At 39.5% G+C, this 23,970-nt stretch overlaps 1 protein-coding gene and 1 long non-coding RNA gene across 3 annotated transcripts in view; one reads left to right on the top strand and one right to left on the bottom strand.

Annotated features, from left to right (window-relative positions):
* The window catches only part of LOC144592014 (uncharacterized), a 72,333-nt gene that overhangs the window by 45,301 nt on the left and 3,062 nt on the right, over positions 1-23,970 (top strand). Inside the window, exon 2 of the long non-coding RNA XR_013547059.1 lies at positions 23,030-23,152. This is a non-coding gene — a long non-coding RNA (uncharacterized LOC144592014). The remainder of the gene's footprint in view (positions 1-23,029; positions 23,153-23,970) is intronic.
* LOC144592012 (terminal uridylyltransferase 7-like) overlaps positions 1,753-23,970 on the bottom strand; it is a 78,005-nt gene continuing 55,787 nt past the window's right edge. For both annotated transcript variants that reach the window (XM_078396166.1, XM_078396167.1), the window contains exons 18-29: positions 22,404-22,507; positions 22,041-22,130; positions 20,828-20,941; positions 18,168-18,245; positions 14,937-15,114; positions 13,439-13,486; positions 13,261-13,352; positions 11,985-12,100; positions 10,492-10,847; positions 6,684-6,745; positions 6,482-6,515; positions 1,753-2,905 (exon numbers count right to left, since the gene is read on the bottom strand). In XM_078396166.1, the coding sequence (XP_078252292.1) occupies positions 2,829-2,905; positions 6,482-6,515; positions 6,684-6,745; positions 10,492-10,847; positions 11,985-12,100; positions 13,261-13,352; positions 13,439-13,486; positions 14,937-15,114; positions 18,168-18,245; positions 20,828-20,941; positions 22,041-22,130; positions 22,404-22,507 (1,349 nt within the window). In that variant the 3' untranslated portion in view covers positions 1,753-2,828. The remainder of the gene's footprint in view (positions 2,906-6,481; positions 6,516-6,683; positions 6,746-10,491; positions 10,848-11,984; positions 12,101-13,260; positions 13,353-13,438; positions 13,487-14,936; positions 15,115-18,167; positions 18,246-20,827; positions 20,942-22,040; positions 22,131-22,403; positions 22,508-23,970) is intronic.

Here is a 23,970-nt window from a genome sequence, read left to right as displayed (position 1 = left end):
GGAATGGCAAATGGTGTTTAATTCAGATAAGTGTGAGGTGTTGAATTTTGGAATTCAAACTAGGATAGAACTTTCACAGTGAATGGGCCCTGTGAAGAGTTATAGAACAGAGGGACCCAGGATTACAAGTAAAGTAGTCACAGGTTAGCAAGGTGGGGAAGACTTTTGGCATGTTAGCCTTTATCAGCAAGGGCATTGAATATAGAAGTTGGGATATTATGTTGCAGTTGTACAAGATGTCAGTGAAGCCACATTTGGGGTATTACATTCAGTTTTGGTTACCTTATTATAGCAAAGATGCTAGAAGCCAGAGAGAGTGCAGAAAGGATATACCAGGACTCCAGGGACTGAGTGAGGGAGAGATTGGGCAAGCTAGGACTGTATTCCTTGGACTAAGGGGTGATCTTTTAGAGGTGTATAACATAATGAGGGGCATGGATAGGGTGAATGCACACACACTTCATCCCAGGTTTGGGGAATCTAGAAATAGAGGGCATAGATAAGAAGGGAAAGATTTAATAGAAATCAAAGTAACTAATTTTTTGCACATGGAGGGTGGTCTGTATATCAAATGAGCTGCTATAAGAAATAGTTGAGGCGGATACAATAACAACATTTAAGGGAGATTTGGACAGGTAAACGAATAGAAAAGGTTTAGAGCAATATAGGTCAAAGTCGTGAAGACGTCAACACAGGTTGACATCTTGGTTGGCACAGACAAGTTGGGCTGCAGGGCCTGTTTCCATGCTGTATAAATCCAGTGTGTATTTGAAGTTTCTGGTGTGATGAATTAGGGATAAATGAACAGCATCGAGTAAAATTTTATTCTGCTAGTGTTTATTAAATTTACAATTACCATAATTCGTATATGAAATTATTTATATTGTGTACCAAAAAAATATGGGCTAAATTTGGGTATTCAACATCATACTCATGTGCATAACTTTTGTATTTAGGAAATTAAAAAAACTAAACAAATGAAACTAAAGTTTTGTCAAGAATATAAATTAATTATCCAACAGCACATCTGAAGGAGAAAGATAAATTAATCTTTTTGGTGTGAACCCTTGGTGGACTTGAGATACACAGGCTGTATGAATGAGATAGTTTAGCTATTATGAATAAGCAAATAATTATGTTTTTCCTATGGGTGGGAGGCTGGGTGAGGGACAGATAGAAGGACCACAGGATTGAAAAGTTAAGGTATTAAATATTATTTTGAAGAACAGTGCTCGGAACATTTTTTTCAGAGAAATAATGTATCATGCTCTGCATTGATACTTAGTTACACAGATGTGTTCTGAAGAAACCTTGTTATGAAATATCACATTATCAATATATTGTGTCAATGGGAAAAGGGAATTAGGAGCTAGAATTTCAGACTTGCGATAAGTTTTTTTTCCTTACAGGATTTTGTAAAAATATGTTTTTTAATAACTATGTTTATATTTGTTACTGCAAGCTAAAAAATACATTATTTAATGGAGTATCATTGAACAAGCTTCAATAGAAGCGATTGGTTGTCAGTTTCATTGGCCAGCTGCAGGGAAACTAAGTGTTTTTAAGTCAATGGTGTCTTATCACTGCAGGGAGTTTATATGGAAATACTTTTTTCCCCTTAGTAGGGTATTTATTCTAGAAATAATTTGTGCATAAACTGTTCATTATAGTTTAAATAATCATGCTTACGACAAAAGTGAATCAAATTCAAGGTTATACCTCATTTTTTCTTACAGAAATTCTGAGTTTAAATTTTTCTAAGAATTTTATTTTTCCTCACAAGACTTTACGCACAGCAGTTGAGATTTTGAATGTACATTTACCACATATGTACAAATACAAGGTACTTGTCCACGTTTCCTTTATACAACCATCATTGTTTAAAACATCTCGGTAATTAAAGCAGCAAATCCTCAAACATATCTATTCAAAAGCAACAAATCACAAATATCACAATCAAACAGTTTCAAGAAGATTCAAGATTCCTTCCTTCTGATATACTTCAGTGGATTACACAAAACATGTTACTGTATAGTTTTCTTCAGACAATATTCCCAACCCCTCCCCCTCCCCCCGCCCCTCTCCCCCCAATCCAACAACACAAAAATACCACTGATACAATAATTCAAATGATTTATTTTTGGCTCTAATTTCAAGCTGAATAAATGGGAATCTATCAATTTGGTCTTGCTAAATGAGCAAGATTGTTTAATAACAATATCAATGATGCATTCATTCTGTTTTGCAAATCCATTGCAATTAAAGAACTATTGAGTAACTGTTGTGATATTTGTGTTTTTATAAATGTACCAAAATGACTTTGTATAAACTCTCCCTCTTTCCCCCTTACGAAGATATGCAAATATGGCACACCAAAAGAAAAACAAAATCAAATTTTGAAAATTTAATGTTTTCCATGGAATAAAATGCATATTTACCTGAACTATGCTATTACATTAATTGCGCCTAAATAATTTTACAGTTAAGGTGCCACCTTATCTATTTCATTTGAACAATGATTAGTAAAGTTGATTTACACAAGGCATTAGGTCAGTCAAAAATTAAAATACACAAAATTTATCCTTAGTATCACAACAAAGTATTTTAAACACAGAACATGTTCTAATTAAAATCATTTAAACTCAGTAAGATCAGGAACCCCATTTGTGACAACATTTCATGGAACATAAAATCATACTATTCTTTCAAGAACAAGCATAAAACATTTGAGGTTGCCTTAACTGAGGGAGAATTGAGGAGGATTTGCACAAAGGTTACAATTTATTATCAAACAGAAATACAAATGAATCATTTTTTTCAGCATCCTTTCAGATTCCTTCTGATTGCATCTTTTTCTGTGGAGATCTTCCCTGAGTTGAATTTACTGAGACTTTACTTCCGAGACCTGAAAGTAAATTTACTTTTAATAGAAAGATGATAACACACACAAAATTTGCAAGAAAACGTATCCTAAGGAAATTCCAATAGTGGCACTGAATGAAGAACAGGGTACATTATCACCAGAGTACAACCATTGTACATGGACCAGGTAGGTGCGGAAAGATATAGGTTACAAACTTTTCAAATAAAATTTCTGAAATATAAATGTGGGCATTTCAGTTGAGTGAAAGAAAGTCACCACTCAAGCTGTAGTTACAGCTTTCCAGTCAGGTTGGCAAACCAGAGCCAGAGTTACAACTCTCAAAAATATACATCCAGGAATAATGGGTGTTTTTAACAAAACTCAGTAGTACAAATACTCTTTCTGCCTATTATCAATTCTCTTAAAAGTACATTATGTAAATATATGCGTAACATAGCATCAATGCACACACGCACAAAAAACATACAAGGTGAAATGAAAGAGAAACAGAATCCTGGAAACACAAAAGGTCAGGTAATGTCTATGGAAAGAGTACAAAGTTAACATTTCAGGTTGTAGACTTTTTTAAATATCAGAGCTGGGAAAGGGGGAAAAAAAATTGCAGAGAAATCTGAACGAAGGAAGGGCAGGGCAATAGGAATATTTGTGATAGGGCAAGGCCAGACCAAATGTATTTATAAGGCAGTTAAATAATGATTATGCATTTTTGTTTGTCTTATGTTTTGACAATAACAGGGCTGTCAAACATGCCCAGCAGGGGAATGATTTTTTTGGATTGACCATTAACTGAAAAGAGGGAACCACATTCAAATAGCATAATGATTGATTAGGTGGATTTTCATTCTAAAGCTTGGACAATCAATTACTGTGGAAACACGAGTTTGAATCTCACCATGGAAGCTGCTAAGAAATAAATGTGGAACAAAAATTAATGGATCATAAAAGAAAACATAGTTTCCAAGTATTCTTCAGGTAAGGGTCAACCACTTAGGTGGATTTCTGACCAGACATGGTGGTTGACTTTTAAATTCTCTCTGATATGCCCTTGCAAGCCACAAGATTGAAGGGGCAATGATGGATGGTTTTGGACATGTCGTCCACATCTGGAGAAGAATGTTAAGTTATTTTCGGTGATTAAAAGTGAAGTTCATCAGTTTAATGGGAATAGTGTCTTGGGAATAGGAGATAGAATTCATGTATGAGACATACATGCAACCTAGGAAACGAAAGAAGCTGCAGGTTTAAGTCCATAGTAGAGAACATTTTGTGAGAAGGCCTGGTTTGTTGAACAATAGGAAAAATAGAGTACTGTCAGATTCAAGAAGTTTATTTCCCACTGTCTTGTACTTTTCTTATTTGCACTTTCTCTGTAACTCTAACATTACAAAGCTGTACTCTTGTATTTTTCTCTTATTGCAAACAGTATACCAGGTGTGGTCTTATCAACATCCGAGACATAAGGCACCACTATTGTATTCAATTTTTAGCAATAAACATCACCTTTCATAAATCTGGAACTAGGATACCCAAATCTTTCTGCATATCCGAGTTCTACAATATCTCAGTTTAGATAAAGTGCTTTATTATTTTTCCTTCCAAAATAGACAATTTCACGTTTTTGCACATTATACTCTTTGAACAACATATTGAAATTATAGAAGCAGGAATTGCTAAAGAAACCCTCCAAACAGCTTACAATGGCCTGCTTCCTTTATCATCGTTACCTTTTTGCATATCTTTCATTCATTGTTCTTTATCTCTCCACATCACCATCTATATCTCTCGTTTCCCTTATCCCTAACCAGTCTGAAGAAGGGTCTCGACCCGAAACTTCACCCATTCCTTCTCTCCAGAGATGCTGCCTGTCCCGCTGAGTTACTCCAGCTTTTTGTGTGTCAATGAAAATCAGCTACCATTGAATTACCCCCCCCCCCCACCAATAATCATCGTGGAGCATTGTACAATTTTGGAAAAGAAAATGGCAACATTGATTATATTGGGTTCCATATTATATATTTAAGTATGCGGAGAATGTCACAGGCATGTGAGCGAGGTAAAAAAAAAAGAGGAAAAGAGCCAAGAGCTTGCACGAGGCATACAGCGGGAGTTTGAAAATTTACACACAAAGTTACCCGTTTCAAGCCTCTTAGTGCATTTCAAAGTAAAAACGGACATTACAAAATAATGTGAATATGTCACTGTATACTAATAACATTGTAAATTCGTACATTACTTGATAATCAGCCAAAAAAGGTGGTAATTGGCTTTCTGCTGTATTTTATATTTTAACCCCGCCTTAATTAATTTAGTTATATATCTTGTACTTAAATTTAATTTATTAAATCAACTCATTGATTAATTTATTTAAATTTAATTTTTAATGAATTAGCTCATTGCAGTTCCGCCACTGATTTTCTGGCACTCTTGGTTCCAGAGCTTTGCTGGTTTATTCAGCCGGCCAAGGAAAACTGCTATGGGGATAGATTTGCTGGCTCCAGCTGGGCTGGAGTTCCAGAGCCCTGGCCGCAGGTTCCAATTTCAACCCACCGATCGGCCGTGGAAGTACCGATGAGGTCGAGATTGGCTGCCTTGCCCAGCCTAGGAGCTACATTTTCGGGGAGACTTCCAGGGCGCGGGGGATTTCTCACGGAACCCCTAGCGACCTCTAGCTGAACCCTAGTGTTCATTACAAGTCTATACATCGTTTATTTATAACCACCCCAACATCGTTTATTTATAACCACCCCAACCCCGGGCACTTTCCCCTGCAACCGCACGAGATGCAACACCTGTCCCTTTACCTCCCCCCTCAACTCCATCCAAGGACCCAAACAGTCTTTTCAGGTGAAACAAAGGTTCACCTGCACCTCCTTCAACCTCATCTATTGCATCCGCTGCTCTAGATGTCAACTTATTTACATCGGCGAAACCAAGCGCAGGCTCGGCGATCGCTTCGCTGAACACCTGCGCTCAGTCCGCATTAACCAAACTGATCTCCCGGTGGCCGAGCACTTCAACCCCCCCCTCCCAATCCCAGTCTGACCTTTCTGTCATGGGCCTCCTCCAGTGCCATAGTGAGGCCCACCGGAAATTGGAGGAACAGCACCTCATATTTCGCCTGGGCAGTTTGCAGCCCAGTGGTATGAACATCGACTTCTCCAACTTTAGATAGTTCCTCTGTCCCTCCCTTCCCCTCCTCCTTCCCAGATCTCCCTCTATCTTCCTGTCTCCTATATCCTTCCTTTGTCCCGCCCCCCTGACATCAGTCTGAAGAAGGGTCTCGACCTGAAACGTCACCCATTCCTTCTCTCCCGAGATGCTGCCTGACCTGCTGAGTTACTCCAGCATTTTGTGAATAAATCGATTTGTACCAGCATCTGCAGTTATTTTCTTATACATCGTTTATATTCTTTTTTTCCCCCGATCCGATTTCTCCGTTGGTAAACGCGATTTTGGCAAAGTGAAAAATGCGGAAATCGTGCAAAATCATGCCAATAAGTGGAAAATTCACATGCCTGATGTCAAATTTTTATGATCGATACAATGCTATTACATATTTTGTTGCACTTTATTTAGTAACAAAAAAAAAGTCCTAACCTGATTGGGAATTTCCCCTCTGTCTTTTCTTCTTCTGCAATGAGGTTACAAAAACACAAGTTAATGAATAGTCATGTTTTCTTTCTAAGCTTCACCACTCCTTCCTTAAGTTGGTATTTTGAACCCAAAATTGTTTGGTATTAAATGACAACTTAATATTTCTATAGTTAATCCATTACCCAGCATTTGTTCTGTCCCTTACCTCAATTCCTTTGCTGGATGTTGTGGAGGGTGCCCATGTGGTAAATTCAGCACTTTTTTCTCCTACAGCAAAGCAGAACAAACAATTCATCAGTCAAATACAAGGACAATAGTTCTGGGAAATGGCAAGTCTTGAGTGGAGGTTTTTCCTCATTAATTAATTTCCTCATTAATTAATTACCAAGAGAAATTACACGAAATCAGTTGTAAAACTATTTCAAAAAAGCCAAGTGGCAATGCTGCCAATACCAATGAGGCAGCGTCATTTACTCCAGAAATACCGTCACCCATCTTGAAGCAGATTACCACAGTGCTATAAATAGCCACATGCATCGGCAGTAGAAACACCAGTGAGAAGTTTGTTAAACATTCATCAACTTAGTAGCTAAGCCTTCCATTATGAATAACTTATCTATGTAGATTCATCACCATTAGATAAGAAAAGTTGAGATGTGATCTATGACTTTAGAAATGAATATGAAAGTGTAGTTAGTCTTGTACTGCATTCTTACTGAATCTCATTTGTGCAGCGCTGTTGTGGTTGTCTTGCTGAACTAGCAATCAGTGGTATCACTAATAATGAGATAGGCATTCAAATTTTTCATGACTGCCAGGGAATCTGTATTATTCATTAAATAAATTTAATTAAATGTGGGATCTTTGATAAGGTCCCACACAGGAGATTAGTGGGCAAAATTAGAGCACATGGTATTGAGGGTTGGGTATTGACATGGATAGAGAATTGGTTGGCAGACAGGAAGCAAAGAGTAGAGCAGAGAAGGCTGAGAGGGGACATGATCGAGGTGTACAAGATCATGAGGGGCATGGATAAGGTAGATGGCGGGGAACTTCTTCCACTGGTGGAAGGTTCAACAACGAGGGGACATAGATACAGGGTAAGGGGAGGGAGGTTTCGGGGGGATGTGAGAAAGAACTTTTTCACCCAGAGGGTGGTTGGAGTCTGGAACTCACTGCCTGGGGTGGTGGTGGAGGCGGGAACACTCACAACGTTTAAGAGGCATTTGGATGGGCACTTGAAATGCTACAACATTCAGGGCTACGGTCCAAATGCGGGAAAATGGGATTAAAATTAGACTGTGTTTGGTAACGGGCGGCGCGGACACGATGGGCCGAAGGGCCTCTTTCTGTGCTGTAGGACTCTATGACTCTAAAGAGTAGGAATAAACGGGTCCTTTTCAGAATAGCAAGCAGTGGCGAGTCGAGTGCCGCAAAGCTCGGTGCTGGGGCTGCAACTATTTAGATTCAAGATATCTTTATTTGTCATCCAAAAAACAAGTTTTTGGACGAAATTTAGTCACCCACAGTCCAACAATAAAAGCAATAAAATAAGCAAATTACACAGCCCCTACCAACACACACAAAAAAAAAGAAACATCCATCACAGTGAGTCTCCTCCAGTCCCCTCCTCACTGGGATGGAAGGCCAGAATGTCTTTTCTCTTCCCCTGCTGTCCTCTCCCGCGGTCAGGCTGGTGTCGTTGCCACGTTCCAGGCTGCGCCAGACGCGGGCTCTGCGAACCGGAGCCCTGGAGGTCGCCAGCTCCAGGAGTTGGGCCGATGGTAGGCCGCAGCAGGAACGGAGACCCGACCCAGAAAACAAAGGTCGGGTCTCCGTTCGGAAGGGACACATTTACAATTTTACAGTTGCCCCCCTCCCCCCCACACACACACACAAAGTACACAGCCACAAAAACACGACATCACATATATAATTAAGACCAAAAAAAACAACAAAACACAAAGACAAACGGACCGCAGGTAAGCCGCAGCTGCTAGGGCAGCGCCGCCATTTTAACAATATTTTACAATATATATTAATGATTTGAGTGATGGAATTAAAAGTAACACTAGCAAATTTGCAGATGACACAAAGCTGGGTGGCAGTGTGAACTGCGACGAGAATGTTACGAAGTTGCAGGGTGATTTGGACAGGTTGAGTGAGTGGGCAGATGCATGGCAGATGCAGTATAATGTAGATTTTACCTTGCACTAAGCATTATTCCCTTGTCATGTATCCATACACTGTAAATGGCTTGATTGTAATCATGTATTGTCTTTCCGCTGACTGGTTAGCAAGCAACAAAAGCTTTTCACTGTACCTCAGTACACGTAACAATAAACTGAACTGAACCATGAGAGGTATACTTAAAGTGGATGGCTATTGTCTTTTTCCCAGTGTAGAGAGTCTAAACCTAGAGAGGACAGATTTGTGGTGAAAGGGGAAAGATTTAAAAGCAACCCGAGGGTCAATATTTTCACACTGTGGGTAGTGTATGGAATGAGCTGCCAGAGAAAGGTTTAGCGTTGAGTACAAATACAATGTTTCAATAGTCGTTTATTTGTCACATACACATAAATGTGTAGTGAAATGAAACATTACCCGCAGTTGAACAATAAGACCAATAAGAATAATCAATAAAAATGCAATAACACATACAATCACAAACTAACACCAAACAAAAAGAAACATCCATCACAGTGAGTCTCCTCCAGTCCCCTCCTCACTGTGATGGAAGGCCACAATGTCTTTTCTCTTCCCCTGCCGTCTTCTCCCGCGGTCAGGCTGTTGGCGTTGCCACGTCGGGGCGGTCGGGGCTCCCGACATTGAAGCCCCCGCTGGGCGGTGAAAATCCCGCGGCCTATTCCAGGCCGCGCCGGACGGTGAAAGGTCCGCGGCGGGCCGACCCAAGCCCCGCGATTCGGGGCGGGCGAACACGCTGCCGCTGCCGGAGCTCCCGATGTCGGCCCCCATCCAGGGGCCTGCGGGCTTCCGACGTCCACGCGGCCCGCGCCAGAGCCTCCGGAGACGAGTCGCAGCCGCTCCCGCAGCATCCGAAGGCGACCAGCGCCGCAGGTGGTGATTCCGTGCTGCGGGCTCTGCGAACCAGAGCCCCAGGTGGTCCCAGGTGCATGGCCGCTGGTAGGCCGCAGCGGGAACGGAGACACGACACAGAAACAAATGTCGTGTCTCCGTTCGGGAGAGAGAATTTTACAGTTCCCGTTCCCTCCCACCCCCCCCCCCCCCCCAAACATAACATACAAACCCTACACCATATTAAAACTACAATTCAGACAAAAACAACAAAAAACACAAAAGACAGACGGACTGCAGGCAAGCCGCAGCTGCGACGGCAGCGCTGGCATATTAGAAGGCATATTCTAATATGCCGCTGCGACGTAGGCATATTAGAGCATCATGGTCCAAGCGCAGACAATTGGTATTAGCTCAGATAGACATCTTGGTTGGCATGGACAAGCTGGATCAAAGGGCATGTTTCTGTGTTATAGAACTCTATAACTCACCTCCTGACTCCTCAAAATAGTTCCAGTCTTAATGCTCTAAACCAGGAATGTAATTGAAAATAGCTTGGAGGTAATCAGCTCCAACAATACCCAGGAAACTTGGCACCAACCATTAGCCATTAATTCATTCTTTCCACCATTAACGCATGGCTGATGTGTACACCATCTACAAGATGAACTTTGCTAATGGCTTCTTCCACACCATCTCACAAACCAGTGTCCCCCCCACCAAGGACAAGAGCAGCAGGAGGAACAGAGTTCCCTTCTTAATCATATATCATTCAGACAAGTAAATAACCATGACTTGGGTCAAAATCTTGGAACTTATCATCTAACAGCATGAGAGAAAGTACCGTTAGTGTGTTAACATGGCAAACATGCTGGTCATTTAGCCCTTATTACACAACCGCAATGCAAAGAATGCAATTTGAATCGATCAATATCAAATAATAACAGCTAAAAATTAACCTTAATATCACATTGCACCTTTGTATCGAGGACATTCTTTTTTGATGTGGCCTTCCTTCCCGCAGATAAAACAACGTTTATCTCTCTCGTCTTGTTTCTTCCTTTGTTCAGGATACTGCCTGGGAGTTCTGCCCCTGAGCATTTCATTTGCTGCTCTATCGTCCTTTGACTTCCTCGGTGTTCGAACCTCTGGATATGACTCGCCAAGTACTGGAGCATCTTTTAAACCTTGCCGTTGTGGCTTCGGCAGTTCCTTTTTTGGAGAATCTTTCTCGATAATCCTTCTTGTCTTTTCCAAGTATTTTTCATATTTGCCATCGAGTGATAAATAAGTTTGAAAATCTTCGATATTATGTCGCTGCCTTGCTTTGTTGCTAATATTAAAAAACAGTAGGAAACAATTATTTTTGGCAATTGAATCAAGTCGTTCAAATGCAAGCATGATCGGTGGTAAGCAAGTCTTTTATCTTCGAGCAACGCAAAGATTAACAACTACTAACAAAAACCAGATTATAAGGGGTTTTAGTAAAAAGCAACAGTTCCGACCGATGAAAAGTAGACACAAAACGTCTCAAGAAGGGTCTCGACCCGAAACGTCACCCATTCCTTTTCTCCAGAGATGCTGCCTGTCCCGCTGAGTTACTCCAGCTTTTTGTGTCTATTATCGGTTTAAACCAGCATCTGCAGTTCCTTCCTACACATTCCTACTGTCCAGAACGGAGGCCTAACAAACCATTCCATTCATTACAATACAACTTGTTCAAGTAAATAACCATTTAAATTGGTTTAAACCAGCATCTGCAGTTCCTTCCTACACATTCCTACTGATGAAAAGGTCAGTAACCAGAGAATAACACATTTAGCTAACAGCAAATGAATGAGCTAAGAGAAAAGATTTGTTTCCCCCTAAAACAAATATTTGAAATGGTGATGGATGCACACAGAAAAAACATTTAAAAATGAATACTCAAAAGACGAAATTTGCAGAGCTGCAGTACAAAAAAGTGGAAATGGTTGATTTATGATCCCTTCAAAAAATTTCATATTCAAATTTTCTTTTCCTCACTTCTCTACTCTTCACTTTCAATTCATCAATAATGTACTTAACTCTTAACTGTCCAGAACGGCCTAACAAACCATTCCATTCATTACAACACAACACAAAAAGTGAAGAGAAACATTGAATATCTTTAAGCAGAAAAATGTGTTATACATATTAATTCTTCTAGAAAATAATAGTAGAAGCTCGATATGTAAACAAGTATATATTTTCCCTTTTAAAATGAAAAAAAAAAGATATTTCAGTAGACAGGACTAACTACAGCGGCATGATGGGCCAAAGGGTCATTTTTCTGACAAATCATTGACTTGAAGAGGCAGCCACTAATTGTGACACATAATTAAAAATCAAGTCAATAAAGCAAGAATTGGAATTCTGAAAAAAAACACCCCTACAAATTGGCACATTTATCAACTCCATGGAAAGCAACACAATTTTTTTTCTCCCTTACCCTCTCCGCATTGGACAATCTTTCATAAAATGTCCGATTTTACCACAAATTCTACAGCATCTGTCATTTGGAGCTCCCTTTCCCTCAGTCAGAATTTCTGGATCAAAGAAATACTCCTTTAATTAAAAGAAAATAAGTGAGTTACACATACTAACAAGCACATCATCTGCAAAACTGGCAGTATTTTTAAGAAATAGTATTTTTGGTGAAATTCAAAATAAAACTCCTTATAAATTGAACTGAACTGAAAATGTCAAATACTTTCCTGAATATCAGATGGGCTCTTCTGTGTTAAAAAATAATTCCCAATTTTTCATAATACTAATAAGATCTATTCTAGTTGAAAACTTGAATATACCTCTAATATTTAAGAACACTTCTAACTCTTTACCAGTAAAGGATACAACAGGGCAATTATTCTCTGATAGACAATTCATTGTATGTATTTATAAATCAAAACACCATTCAAAACCAATTCATTGGTTGCAAGGCACCTGGGGAGACCCTAAATTCGTTCAGAACAAGCATTTCTTTCTTCTTAGAAATTAATAAAGGCAATTTGAACAAAGATGAGTGCGGGAGGGTTACAGTGCCCTCCATAATGTTTGGGACAAAGACCCATCATTTATTTATTTGCCTCTGTACTCCACAATTTGAGATTTCTAATAGAAAAAATGCAGTCAGATTTTAATAAAGGCCATTTTTATACATTTTGGTTTCTCCATGTAGAAGTTACAGCAGTCCCCCCATTTCAGGGCACCATAATCTTTGGGATACAGCAATGTCACGTAAATGAAAGTAGTCATGTTTAGTATTTTGGTGCATATCCTTTGCATGCAATGACCTCTTCAAGTCTGCAATTCATGGACATCACGGATTCTCTGGTGATGCTCTGCCAGGCCTGTAATGCAGCCATCTTTAGCTAATGTTTGTTTTGGGGGCTAGTCCCCTTCAGTTTTCTCTTCAGCATATAAAAGACATGCTCAATTGGGTTCAGATCGGCTGATTGACTTGGCCGATGGGAGAAGATTTCTAAGATTGGGAGATGAATATTCATACAATCATGTTTTGAAATTAAATAAGATTGCTTTTGAATTAAATATTTTTCTTCCCTTTTCCAAATTAAAACCAATTACTCATTTTTAAAATACAAGACTATTATCTTACCTACAATAAGATCACTAAATATGGAATTAGCCTACTCAATAACAAAAACTTAAGTGGTTCAGAATATAAAGTATGTATATGAATTATCAGACACAAATGCATAACATACCATAATTGTGGGATATTGCACTGGGATGCATTTAATCGGTATTCCAAAAACCTTTCTCCCATTGATGAAAGCTTTCATGATAAAATTTGTCACTGAAAAAAACAGAACAATTAGCTTTCAACCAGAACCATGTCACTAATAGTGAAAATTATTGGATGAAAGTTTAAAGGAAACTTACTCTTTCGGGACAGCCCAGCTCCAAGGTTATGGTTGAGGTCAAAAGGATCTATTTCAAACAAAATCTATTGATTACACTTCAAGAAAATGACTTAAATAAAGTCTAGATTTTTTTTAAAAAGAGTATATTACATGTTAACGAACTGTTCAAATAAATAGTGAGATGATAAAAAACATGGAATAGTAGAATAAAAAAGAGGAGCAAATGAAGGACATGCAGCTGGTCTCAGAACCAACAATAACATTGCACTTTTAATGCACTAAAAAGACCCCCAAGGTGCATGTCAGGAGCATCATTAAATTAAAAGGAAATGGAGATGCTAAAAATTTTTTTTAATGTTGAACAGAATCTGCAAACATAAAGAGAAACAAATTATCTCCCACTCTCTCTACGCAACTGCTGTGTGACAAGCTAAGCATTTCTAGCATTTCCTTTCATCAAACTCAATTTGATTAGAACCATGTAAAGATATGAGAGAATTGAACAAGCATTTAGTCAAAGAATGTGGTTCGAAAGGAGCACCATAAAGGAAAAGTCAAAAAACAGACGGGAAACTAAGCAGTAGAGAACCAGCAGGGAGATTGAAAGTCAGTACAGAAGTCAATGATAGCAAGCTCAGTGGACATTAGAGTGACATCAACTGTCTTGACTTCTCTACTCCCCTTTACCTACTCCAATTTCAGCCCTCTGAATGCACAGCTCACTCAGCAACAATCCCATTATTGTTAAACCTGTTAAAGCTATCGATGGGCAAGACTTTTGGGTCCAACAATCAGTTTCATTAGATTTAAACTGGTCCTCAAGTTGAAGTTCTAAATTACGGCATGGTCAACTTTCATGGTATTAGACAGCAACTTGCAAAATTAGATTGGGGAAGTTTTTTTGCAGGCAAAGGAACATCCTGAAAGTGAGATTCTTTTAAAGGGGCGATAGTGACAGTTCAAGGTATGTATGTCTTATTAGGGTGCAGGGCAAGGCAGATAGGGGAGTAGGGAACCCTGAATGATGAGAGAAATCGAGGCTCTGGTCAGGATAAAGGAGGCAGCATGGGTCAGGTGTAGGCAGCTAAGATAAAGTGTATCCCTGAAGGAGTATAGGGGATTAAAAAGCATATACAAAAAGGAAATCAAGGGCAAAAAGGTGGCATAACATAGATAGTTCTGGCAGATGAGATTAAAAAGAATTTGGAGTGTAGTGTTCAGTTTTTGTCAACCAGCTATTGGAAAGATGCCATTAAGTTAGAATTTGCTATGGGTCTTCAAAAAGTTATTATTTTCCATGTGGACTAATCACATATATTAACAGCTATGGAATTACAGTCCAGCTTTTACCTTATTTACCTTATTTCTCCAGTGCTACTTGAAAATAAATTACTATCCGTTACTTTTTCCAGAGTGCTTGCTTCTAAATGAACAGTCTTCAGAGTACTGACCAATTACATAATTAAAATCCCCGACAGAACCACTCAAAGCGACAATTAATCATACTTGAGTCTTACCTTCTATAACAACATATTTAGATGTCCATTGCTTCTTAAAGGTTGTGAGTAGAGCCTTTCGCCTGATGCTAATCACGTGTTCTTTGAAGTCAAACTCCTCTGTGTAGAACCTGAGAAGCCCCAGCCATAACTCTCCAAGGGACTCTTTATTCTTTCCATAGTCAGGCCATTTATTTTTCTACATTTAGAAGGACTGTATTAATTTTCAGCCATCAAATGGCTTTTTGGAACACAAGCTTTACAACAAGCCCCACTAGACAAAAACTTCAGATCTCACAGCAGAAAAACATAGAAACATAGAAAATAGGTGCAGGAGTAGGCCATTCGGCCCTTCGAGCCTGCACCGCCATTCAATATGATCATGGCTGATCATCCAGCTCAGTAGCCTGTACCTGCCTTCTCTCCATACCCCCTGATCCCTTTAGCAAAAAGGGCCACATCTAACTCCCTCTTAAATATAGCCAATGAACTGGCGTCAACTACCTTCTGTGGCAGAGAATTCCACAGACTCACCACTCTCTGTGTGAAGAAATGTTTTCTCATCTCGGTCCTAAAAGACTTCCCCCTTATCCTTAAGCTGTGACCCCTGGTTCTGGACTCCCCCAACATCGGGAACAATCTTCCCGCATCTAGCCTCTCCAACCCCTTAAGAATTTTATATGTTTCTATAAGATCCCCCCTCAGTCTTCTAAATTCCAGCGAGTACAAGCCCAGTCTATCCAGTCTTTTCTCGTATGTAAGTCCCGCCATCCCAGGGATCAATCTGGTGAACCTTCTCTGTACTCCCTCTAAGGCAAGAACGTCTTTCCTCAGGTTAGGAGACCAAAACTGCACACAATACTCCAGGTGCGGTCTCACCAAGGCCCTGTACAACTGCAGCAGAACCTCCCTGCTCCTAAACTCAAATCCTCTTGCTATGAATGCCAACATACCATTCGCTTTCTTCACTGCCTGCTGCACCTGCATGCTTGCTTTCAATGACTGGTGCACCATGACACCCAGGTCACGTTGCATCTCCCCTTCTCCCAATCGGTCACCATTCAGGTAATAGTCTGCTTTCCTGTTCTTGCCGCCAAAGTGGATAACCTCACATTTATCCACATTATATTGCATCTGCCATGCATTTGCTCACTCGCCTAATCTATCCAAGTCACTCTGCAGCCTCCTAGCATCCTCCTCGCAGCTAACACTGCCACCCAGCTTCGTGTCATCCGCAAACTTAGAGATGTTGCATTTAATTCCCTTGTCCAAATCATTAATATACACTGTAAATAACTGGGGTCCCAGCACTGAGCCTTGCGGTACCCCACTAGTCACTGCCTGCCATTCCGAAAAGGACCCGTTTATTCCTACTCTTTGCTTCCTGTCCGCCAACCAATTTTCTATCCACCTCAACACTGAACCCTCAATACCGTGTGCTTTAAGTTTGTACACCAATCTCCTATGTGGGACCTTGTCGAAGGCCTTCTGAAAGTCCAGATATAACACATCGACTGGTTCTCCCTTATCCACTCTACTAGTTACATCCTCGAAAAATTCTATAAGATTCGTCAGACATGATTTGCCTTTGGTAAATCCATGCTGACTTTGTCCGATGATTTCACCACTTTCCAAATGTGATGCTATCACATCTTTAATAACTGACTCTAGCATTTTCCCCACTACCGATGTTAGGCTAACTGGTCTATAATTCCCCGTTTTCTCTCTCCCTCCCTTTTTAAAAAGTGGGGTTACATTAGCTACCCTCCAGTCCTCAGGAACTACTCCAGAATCTAAAGAGTTTTGAAAAATTATCACTAATGCATCCACTATTTCTGAGGCTACTTCCTTAAGCACTCTGGGATGCAGCCTATCTGGCCCTGGGGATTTATCTGCCTTTAATCCATTTAATTTACCTAACACCACTTCCCGACTAACCTGGATTTCCCTCAGTTCCTCCATCTCATTAGACCCCCGGTCCCCTGCTATTTCCGGCAGACGGTTTATGTCTTCCTTAGTGAAGACAGAACCAAAGTATTTGTTCAATTGGTCTGCCATCTCCTTGTTCCCTATGATCAATTCACCTGTTTCCGACTGCAAGGGACCTACATTTGCCTTAACTAATCTTTTTCTCTTGACATATCTATAAAAGCTTTTGCAGTCTGTTTTTATGTTCCTTGCCAGTTTTCCCTCATAATCTATTTTCCCTTTCCTAATTAAGCCCTTTGTCCTCCTCTGCTGGAGTCTGAATTTCTCCCAGTCCTCTGGTATGCTACTTTTTCTGGCTAATCTGTATGCTTCATCTTTTGTTTTAATACTATCCTTGATTTCCCTTGTTAGCCACGGATGCACTACCTTTCCTGGTTTGTTCTTTTGCCAAACTGGGATGAACACTTGTTGTAGTTCATCCATGCGACCTTTAAATGCCTTCCATTGCATGTCCACCGTCAACCCTTTCAGCATCAATCGCCAGTCTATCTTGGACAATTCACGCCTCATACCCTCAAAGTTACCTTTCTTTAAGTTCAGAACACTTGTTTCTGTATCGACTTTGTCACTCTCCATCCTAATGAAGAACTCTACCATATTATGATCACTCTTGCCCAAGGGGCCTCGCACAACAAGACTGCTAACTAACCCTTCCTCATTACTCAATACCCATTCTAGAATGGCCTGTTCTCTCGTTGGTTCCTCGACATGTTGTTTTAGAAAACCATCTCTCAAACATTCCAAGAAATCCTCTTCCTCAGCACCCCTGCCAGTTTGGTTCACCCAATCTATATGTAGATTGAAGTCACCCATTATAACTGCTGCACCTTTAGTGCATGCATTTCTAATTTCCTGCTTGATGCCATCCCCAACCTCCCTACTGCTGTTAGGTGGCCTGTACACAACTCCCACTAGCGTTTTCTGCCCCTTAGTGTTTCGTAGCTCTACCCATATCGATTCCACTTCCTCCAAGCTAATGTCCTTCCTTTCCACTGCTTTAATCTCCTCTCTAACCAGTAACGCTACCCCACCTCCTTTTCCTTTCTGTCTATCCCGCCTGAATATAGAATATCCCTGGATGTTGAGCTCCCAGCCTTGGTCACCCTGGAGCCATGTCTCCGTAATCCCAACTATATCATAATCATTAATAACTATCTCCACATTTAATTCATCCACCTTATTACGTATACTCCTTGCATTGACCAAAGAGAAGAAACTGAAAATAGTCTGCAAAAATAACATCAACTGTTTAAAGCGACTCACCAGCTCATCCAGTTTATCAAAATAATGCACATTCCAACCATCGACCAAGTGTTCTGGCCTTTTTGTCCCTTGATGTATCTGCAAATTAGTGAAATGTTGAATTGTGATAATTCTACAAAATAAATCAGTTTCCCAACAGAGATTTTGTTCCTACATTAAGCTTATCATTTTATGAGCAGTAACTCTGATGCTTATCTTATATCATTTCAGAACTACAAATCGTGCACATTCCTTTCTACTCATTTTGACCATTGGGTCCATGTCAGCTCCCTGCAGGGTAATCCCATCACTCCCATCCACCACCCCTCAATTTCCTCTATCCTGGCATCTATTCTTTCACCTAGGCCCATCCCCATCAACATCCCTTTGATTCCTTTAGCATTTAGCCAAGATAACGTTAATTTACAGCAACTAATTAACTTGTCAAGTCATTTTGGGGATATTGGAAGAAACCAAAGCATCCTGTGGGAATCTACAGGATCTCAGGGAGAACATGTAAACATCACACACACAGCATCCATACAGGCTCTTTTATTCTTTGTTTCAATCATTTACAAAATCTGCCTCTCATTTAATATTTGGTATGGTGAAGACTCTAATAGAGTGTTTTCTTTTTGTCTCAGATGGAATATTTTTAAATCAACTTTGTTTCAAATTTTCCCTTTTCAAATGGTCCATCTCTGATTCCTCCTTTCTTCACTTAATTATTTCTGATTCTGGATTAGGTTATTAATCAATATTTACCATTAAACCGACTGAGTTTCATATTTACCTTTGTTACATTTGTATCCACCAGCTTTCCCTAAGGACTCAATTCCATTCTCTTAGTTTCACTGTCTCTGTCATATCTAGTCGGATAATGCCACCTTCCAAATCAATGCTTTTCACGTCTTAATTTTGCCCCCACTGAAAGATTCTCATTTACCATGGACAGTATCAGTTGCATCTCGTACATTTCTAATCTCATTCCTTCCTCTCCTTACCAGAACCATGATAGCTTATGTCCCTGCTCCAATCACCTCAAAATACCCATTCCCTCCGGTACCTTCTCATGCAAGCCCAGGAGATTCTGGACCCGAACACCATTTATAGATGAAACAGCAATTTACTTTAATTTGTTTCTTCACTTTTTCCCTCTAAATTGGAGAGACCAAACACAGACCTTGCAAAATAGACTAGTTTGTAAGGTGCCCTGGATCCTTCAGTCACCTCAACACTAATGCTTTACACATCCTCTTACTGACATCTTCTGCCTCAAGCCGATTGGACTCTTCCAAATCAACCTTGGAGAAACAACTTCCTGTCAATTTCAGTTAACGATTCCATGGTCCTGTTCTGTGGACACAGCTGTTATTCCTCACTTGTCACCTTCCAATTTAGAGTAACACATTGGGCACCACAATGTGGTCTCTACACCGAAGGAACCATACACAGACATTTGCATTCAGTCAGCAAACGTTACCCTGAGCTGCCAGTAACATGTTCAATTTCGTATCCCACTTTGATAGACATAGAAAATAGGTGGAGGAGGAGGCCATTCAGCCCTTCGAGCCAGCACCACCATTCGTTGTGATCATGGCTGATCTTAGTTTTTAATCTGGTATATTGTTCCAACAAAGCCCAACCCAATGAGGAAATGAAAAACAGCATCTCATCTGCTGTCTAGGCACACTGCTGTCCTAGGAACATAACATTGAAATAAATGGTTTCAGAAAATTAGCCTTGCCTGCTTCTGTCAGAACTGACCAGTTCCAATGCAAGGTTGTCGCACCAGTAACATTCAGTTTTTCTCCCTCTGCTATTACAGCCTGATCTGCTCTGTGTTTTCAGCTTTCTCCAAAGGTATTTCCAACAACTGCATTCTACATCTCATGTATTCTTTTATTTATTTTCTCTCTATAGTTAATCTCGTTGATAACAAAGCTGATCACTGAGACCAAATGTGTGACTTGGGCACTCTTGATCTCCATCGTATGCAGACATTCTCTCGGTTCTCACCAGCTCCCCGAGTCTTTGCAACTTAAAACATACTTATTTTTGCAGTTTGATATGGGACATTGATCTGAAATGTTATATTTTCTCTCCACAATGCTGCCTGTCCTGCCACGTATCAGCATTTTTTTTGCCTTCCCCATCATTTCCTTTGTTATGTTTCCTCGCCTGCAATCTACTGTATCACAATTCTTTCTTCGCTTCCTCCTTTTCTCAGGTCTCTGGTCCTTCTTAAAACTGGTTGCATTCAACTTCTGTGTATTATAACTAAAGGTTATTCCCTATCATAAAATGGGTCCCTGAAGAAGGGTCTCGACCCGAAACGTCAACCATTCCTTCTCTCCAGAGATGCTACTTGACCTGCTAAGTTACTCCAGCATTTTGTCTACCTTTGATTTAAACCAGCATCTGCAGTTCTTTCCTACACACGTTATTCCCTGTCAACTGCCCAATCTGTCTTTTCAGCATAATCTGTGAATATTATTTAACTAATTTCATGCTACCGGCATAATTCAGCTTTGTTCTAATGTTTTTAAAATTGAACATATATCCACACAATAAATCACCATCGACACTTTGCTAAAAATAAATGTATCCTCCATACAGTGAAACAAAACTAAAACAGAATCTGCTCTTTTCAGAACTAAGGTAAATTCATTTTTGCATACCTCTTGAAGGATGGGAATTACTGGTGGCTTCCTTTGCTGTAGGAAGTAAAGTGCCATTAAAGTATAGGCATATGATGAAAGGCTGCCTCTGGATGCGTCACCGATATCGCACACCTGTTAAAAATGAAAAAAAATTCTAGTACACCGTATAGAACATAGAACAGTACAATGCACGAACAGGCCCTTTGGCCCACAACGTCTGTCCAACCATGATGACAAATTAATTCCGTCTGCATTCACATGACCCAGATCCCTTCATTCCCTGCATACGCACATGCCAGTTTAAAAACCTCATAAACATCACTATCTTATCTTCCACCCGACGGACGACCCGTGTGGAAGTCAGGACACCGCTGCCGGGAGAAGGAACAATGGAGGAACCGCCATGGGGGGATCGCCGTGAGGGAGGGGAAAGAACAATGGAGGACCCGGTGTGGGGAGACTTCTGTGAAGAGAAAAGCAATGAACAATGGAGGACCCAGCGAGGTGGGGGATGCCGTGAAGAGGGGGGAGAACAAAGGAGGACCTGGCGCAGATACTTTTCACTTTCATCCCTACATTGGGAAGTAGGTATAAGAGTAGAAAACCTCAAGGTATAAGAGTAGAAAACCTCAAGGCTGTCTGCTCAGTCCCCAGCTCTACTCACTCTATATCCATACTGTATAATGAGTATAGTTTAGAAAATAGGTTCAAGAACAGCTTTATGTCCACATCAGGCTCTTGAACACTACAAACAGGAACTAAATTAAAAACTGTCTTGGTTTCACTACTACTTTGTTTACACTAATAAAGTTTATTTTTAATTTATTGAACTTTTGTTTGTTTGTGTTATCTACGAGTACTGCACTAATAGACCTGTTACGCTGTTGACAGAAAGAAATTCATTTTTCTGTTTTTTTTATACATATGACAATTAAACTCTCTTGATTCTTGACCATATTCCCTTAAATTAGTCATCTCTGAGGTTACCCAGCCTCTGACCCCCTCTTGCACTCAGAAGATAAATATAGGCTTCAGCCTCAAGACTGATACACATGTTTGCATTTGATAAATCATGCTATTATTTTTTGCACTGGACCTTAAATATGTGCATGGAATATCATTCAACAGAATGACTAATTTTGTTTTCATTGCACAAATATGTCACATGTCAATGTTCCATCTCTAAAAATACACACAAAATGTTAATTGTCCAATATGCAAAAACAGTTACCTTGGCGAAAACCTTCATCGTATAGCCGATATATTTCACCCTTGGATCAATTGCTGTATAACAAGCTAACAGTCCAGTGTTATGTAAAGCCTGCAGCAGAAACATACATATGTTTTGTTGAATCAAATTAACCAGACTGCAATTAATTAAGATCGTCTAATATATGAATGTACATTGTACAAAGGTGCACAAAGTTAGTTGCTGTCTTAACAAAATGCTAATCATGGAAATGAAAATCACAAAATTTATTTTATTTTCACGATCTTTCGCAAATACTCAAGATCAAAAGTGCAATATCGAGCACTTAACTTTTTAAAGGACATGTAACACTATTTATTAATAATGAAATGCCATATTTCTTACCAGAGTGTTATACAAACTAATGTCTCCCTCAAGACCACTTCTTACATGGAAAAATTTAACAATGGGAACTTTTGCAGTTGTAATGGGCAGAATGTTCTTTAAACCTAAGATTACAATTTCAAATTAGAGGTTACAATTTCAAAAAGGCAAAGAGTACTGCTAAAGGTTATGATCATAGTTAATTGTACCAAAAATACAAATGTTTGAAATCTGATCAAAAGCACATAGATACGTAGAAATATATAGAAAATCAATATGTAACAAGCAATATGTACAGAAGAACCAAGTCTATATTTCTAGGTAGGTCTTCAGTAACAAGTCAAGTGCAATAAATATCTGTGACATGGAAATACATGCATAAATTGAAATGAAATTCTTGGTTCACATAAACAAGCAAGTTAAATCCCCAAACGGCAGAATGATCCAAGCCAATCAAGTGACTTGCTTTGGATACATGCTTTTAGCAACCTATACTACAAAATGCTTCGAGACCAACATATACACAAGATGATGTTACTCCGAGGACGATTTCAAAGTAAGAGGGGTAGGTGCAATAAACCATTTTCCTTGAGTAGAAATTGACACGGAAATAACTTGTCCAATCACTTGTTTGGTGTCTTGATTAGGAAGCCTCATGGGTATGAAGCAAAGCAATGAAGGAAGACAAAGACACACTAATAAGTGACTGCAGATGTTCTACAGAAGAGGAATTCCACAAAGGTTCATTCAGTGCAGACTGTGAAGTTGAGGTGATATTTTGTTTCTCTGACAAGATTATGTAGAAATGTATAGATCTCTACAATGAAATGAATGCAATGAGATTAATACAATGAAATTGAAGATGCAACAGAATTTGTTGTATTTGCAAGAAATATAAATGCATAAGTTTTAGCAGGCAAAAGAAGAATTTTAATCCAAGTCTTAAACAGAAAAGAAAACTAAACTAAATTCTTATAAAGTTCTATCTGAACTATAACAACTGTATGGGTTGTGCACTGTTTGTGCACTGAATTTTAGTTTTTTTTCTTGGCCCTACACATCCCAAACCTACCACTATAACTCTAGCTTTACCAGTGTGGTTGCAATGCAGGATGTGCTCACATGACCCAACAAAATGGTGTGCAGTTCTGGTTACTTAGCCATAAGGGGAAATAGTTTCTAGCATTGAGGGCATATATTGAATCTCAATATTCTAGTCATGAGAAAAGACATGAAGCTTGGCTCATTCACTTTGGGGAATAAAAACCTTCAGGATAATGTAACAGAGTTTAAGATTAAGGAATAGACTAACCAAGTCTAAATTTAGAGGACAGCGTTAAACATTAACAGTAATAAGAAATTTTTAAGAATCTTTAATTATTGCATTAACTTGTTTGTTACTTTGCACACTATAGTTTGACCATTTCTGCATTAATATATTTAAGGTGGCCTATTCCAATCCAACACAGAAATAGAATGAAAGTAGATTTGTTCTGAATACCTGACAAAGCTACAGCTGAACTACAGAAATGTAGCTGAAATGACATAAAAGTCATTTTATTTTCCACCATTGCCCTTTCTCCATGGG

This window comes from Rhinoraja longicauda, chromosome 3 (assembly GCF_053455715.1).
Source record: "Rhinoraja longicauda isolate Sanriku21f chromosome 3, sRhiLon1.1, whole genome shotgun sequence".
Lineage (NCBI taxonomy): Eukaryota > Metazoa > Chordata > Chondrichthyes > Rajiformes > Arhynchobatidae > Rhinoraja > Rhinoraja longicauda.
The sequence above is the reverse complement of the archived record's forward strand: the minus strand, read 5'-3'. Positions and strand labels throughout refer to the sequence as shown.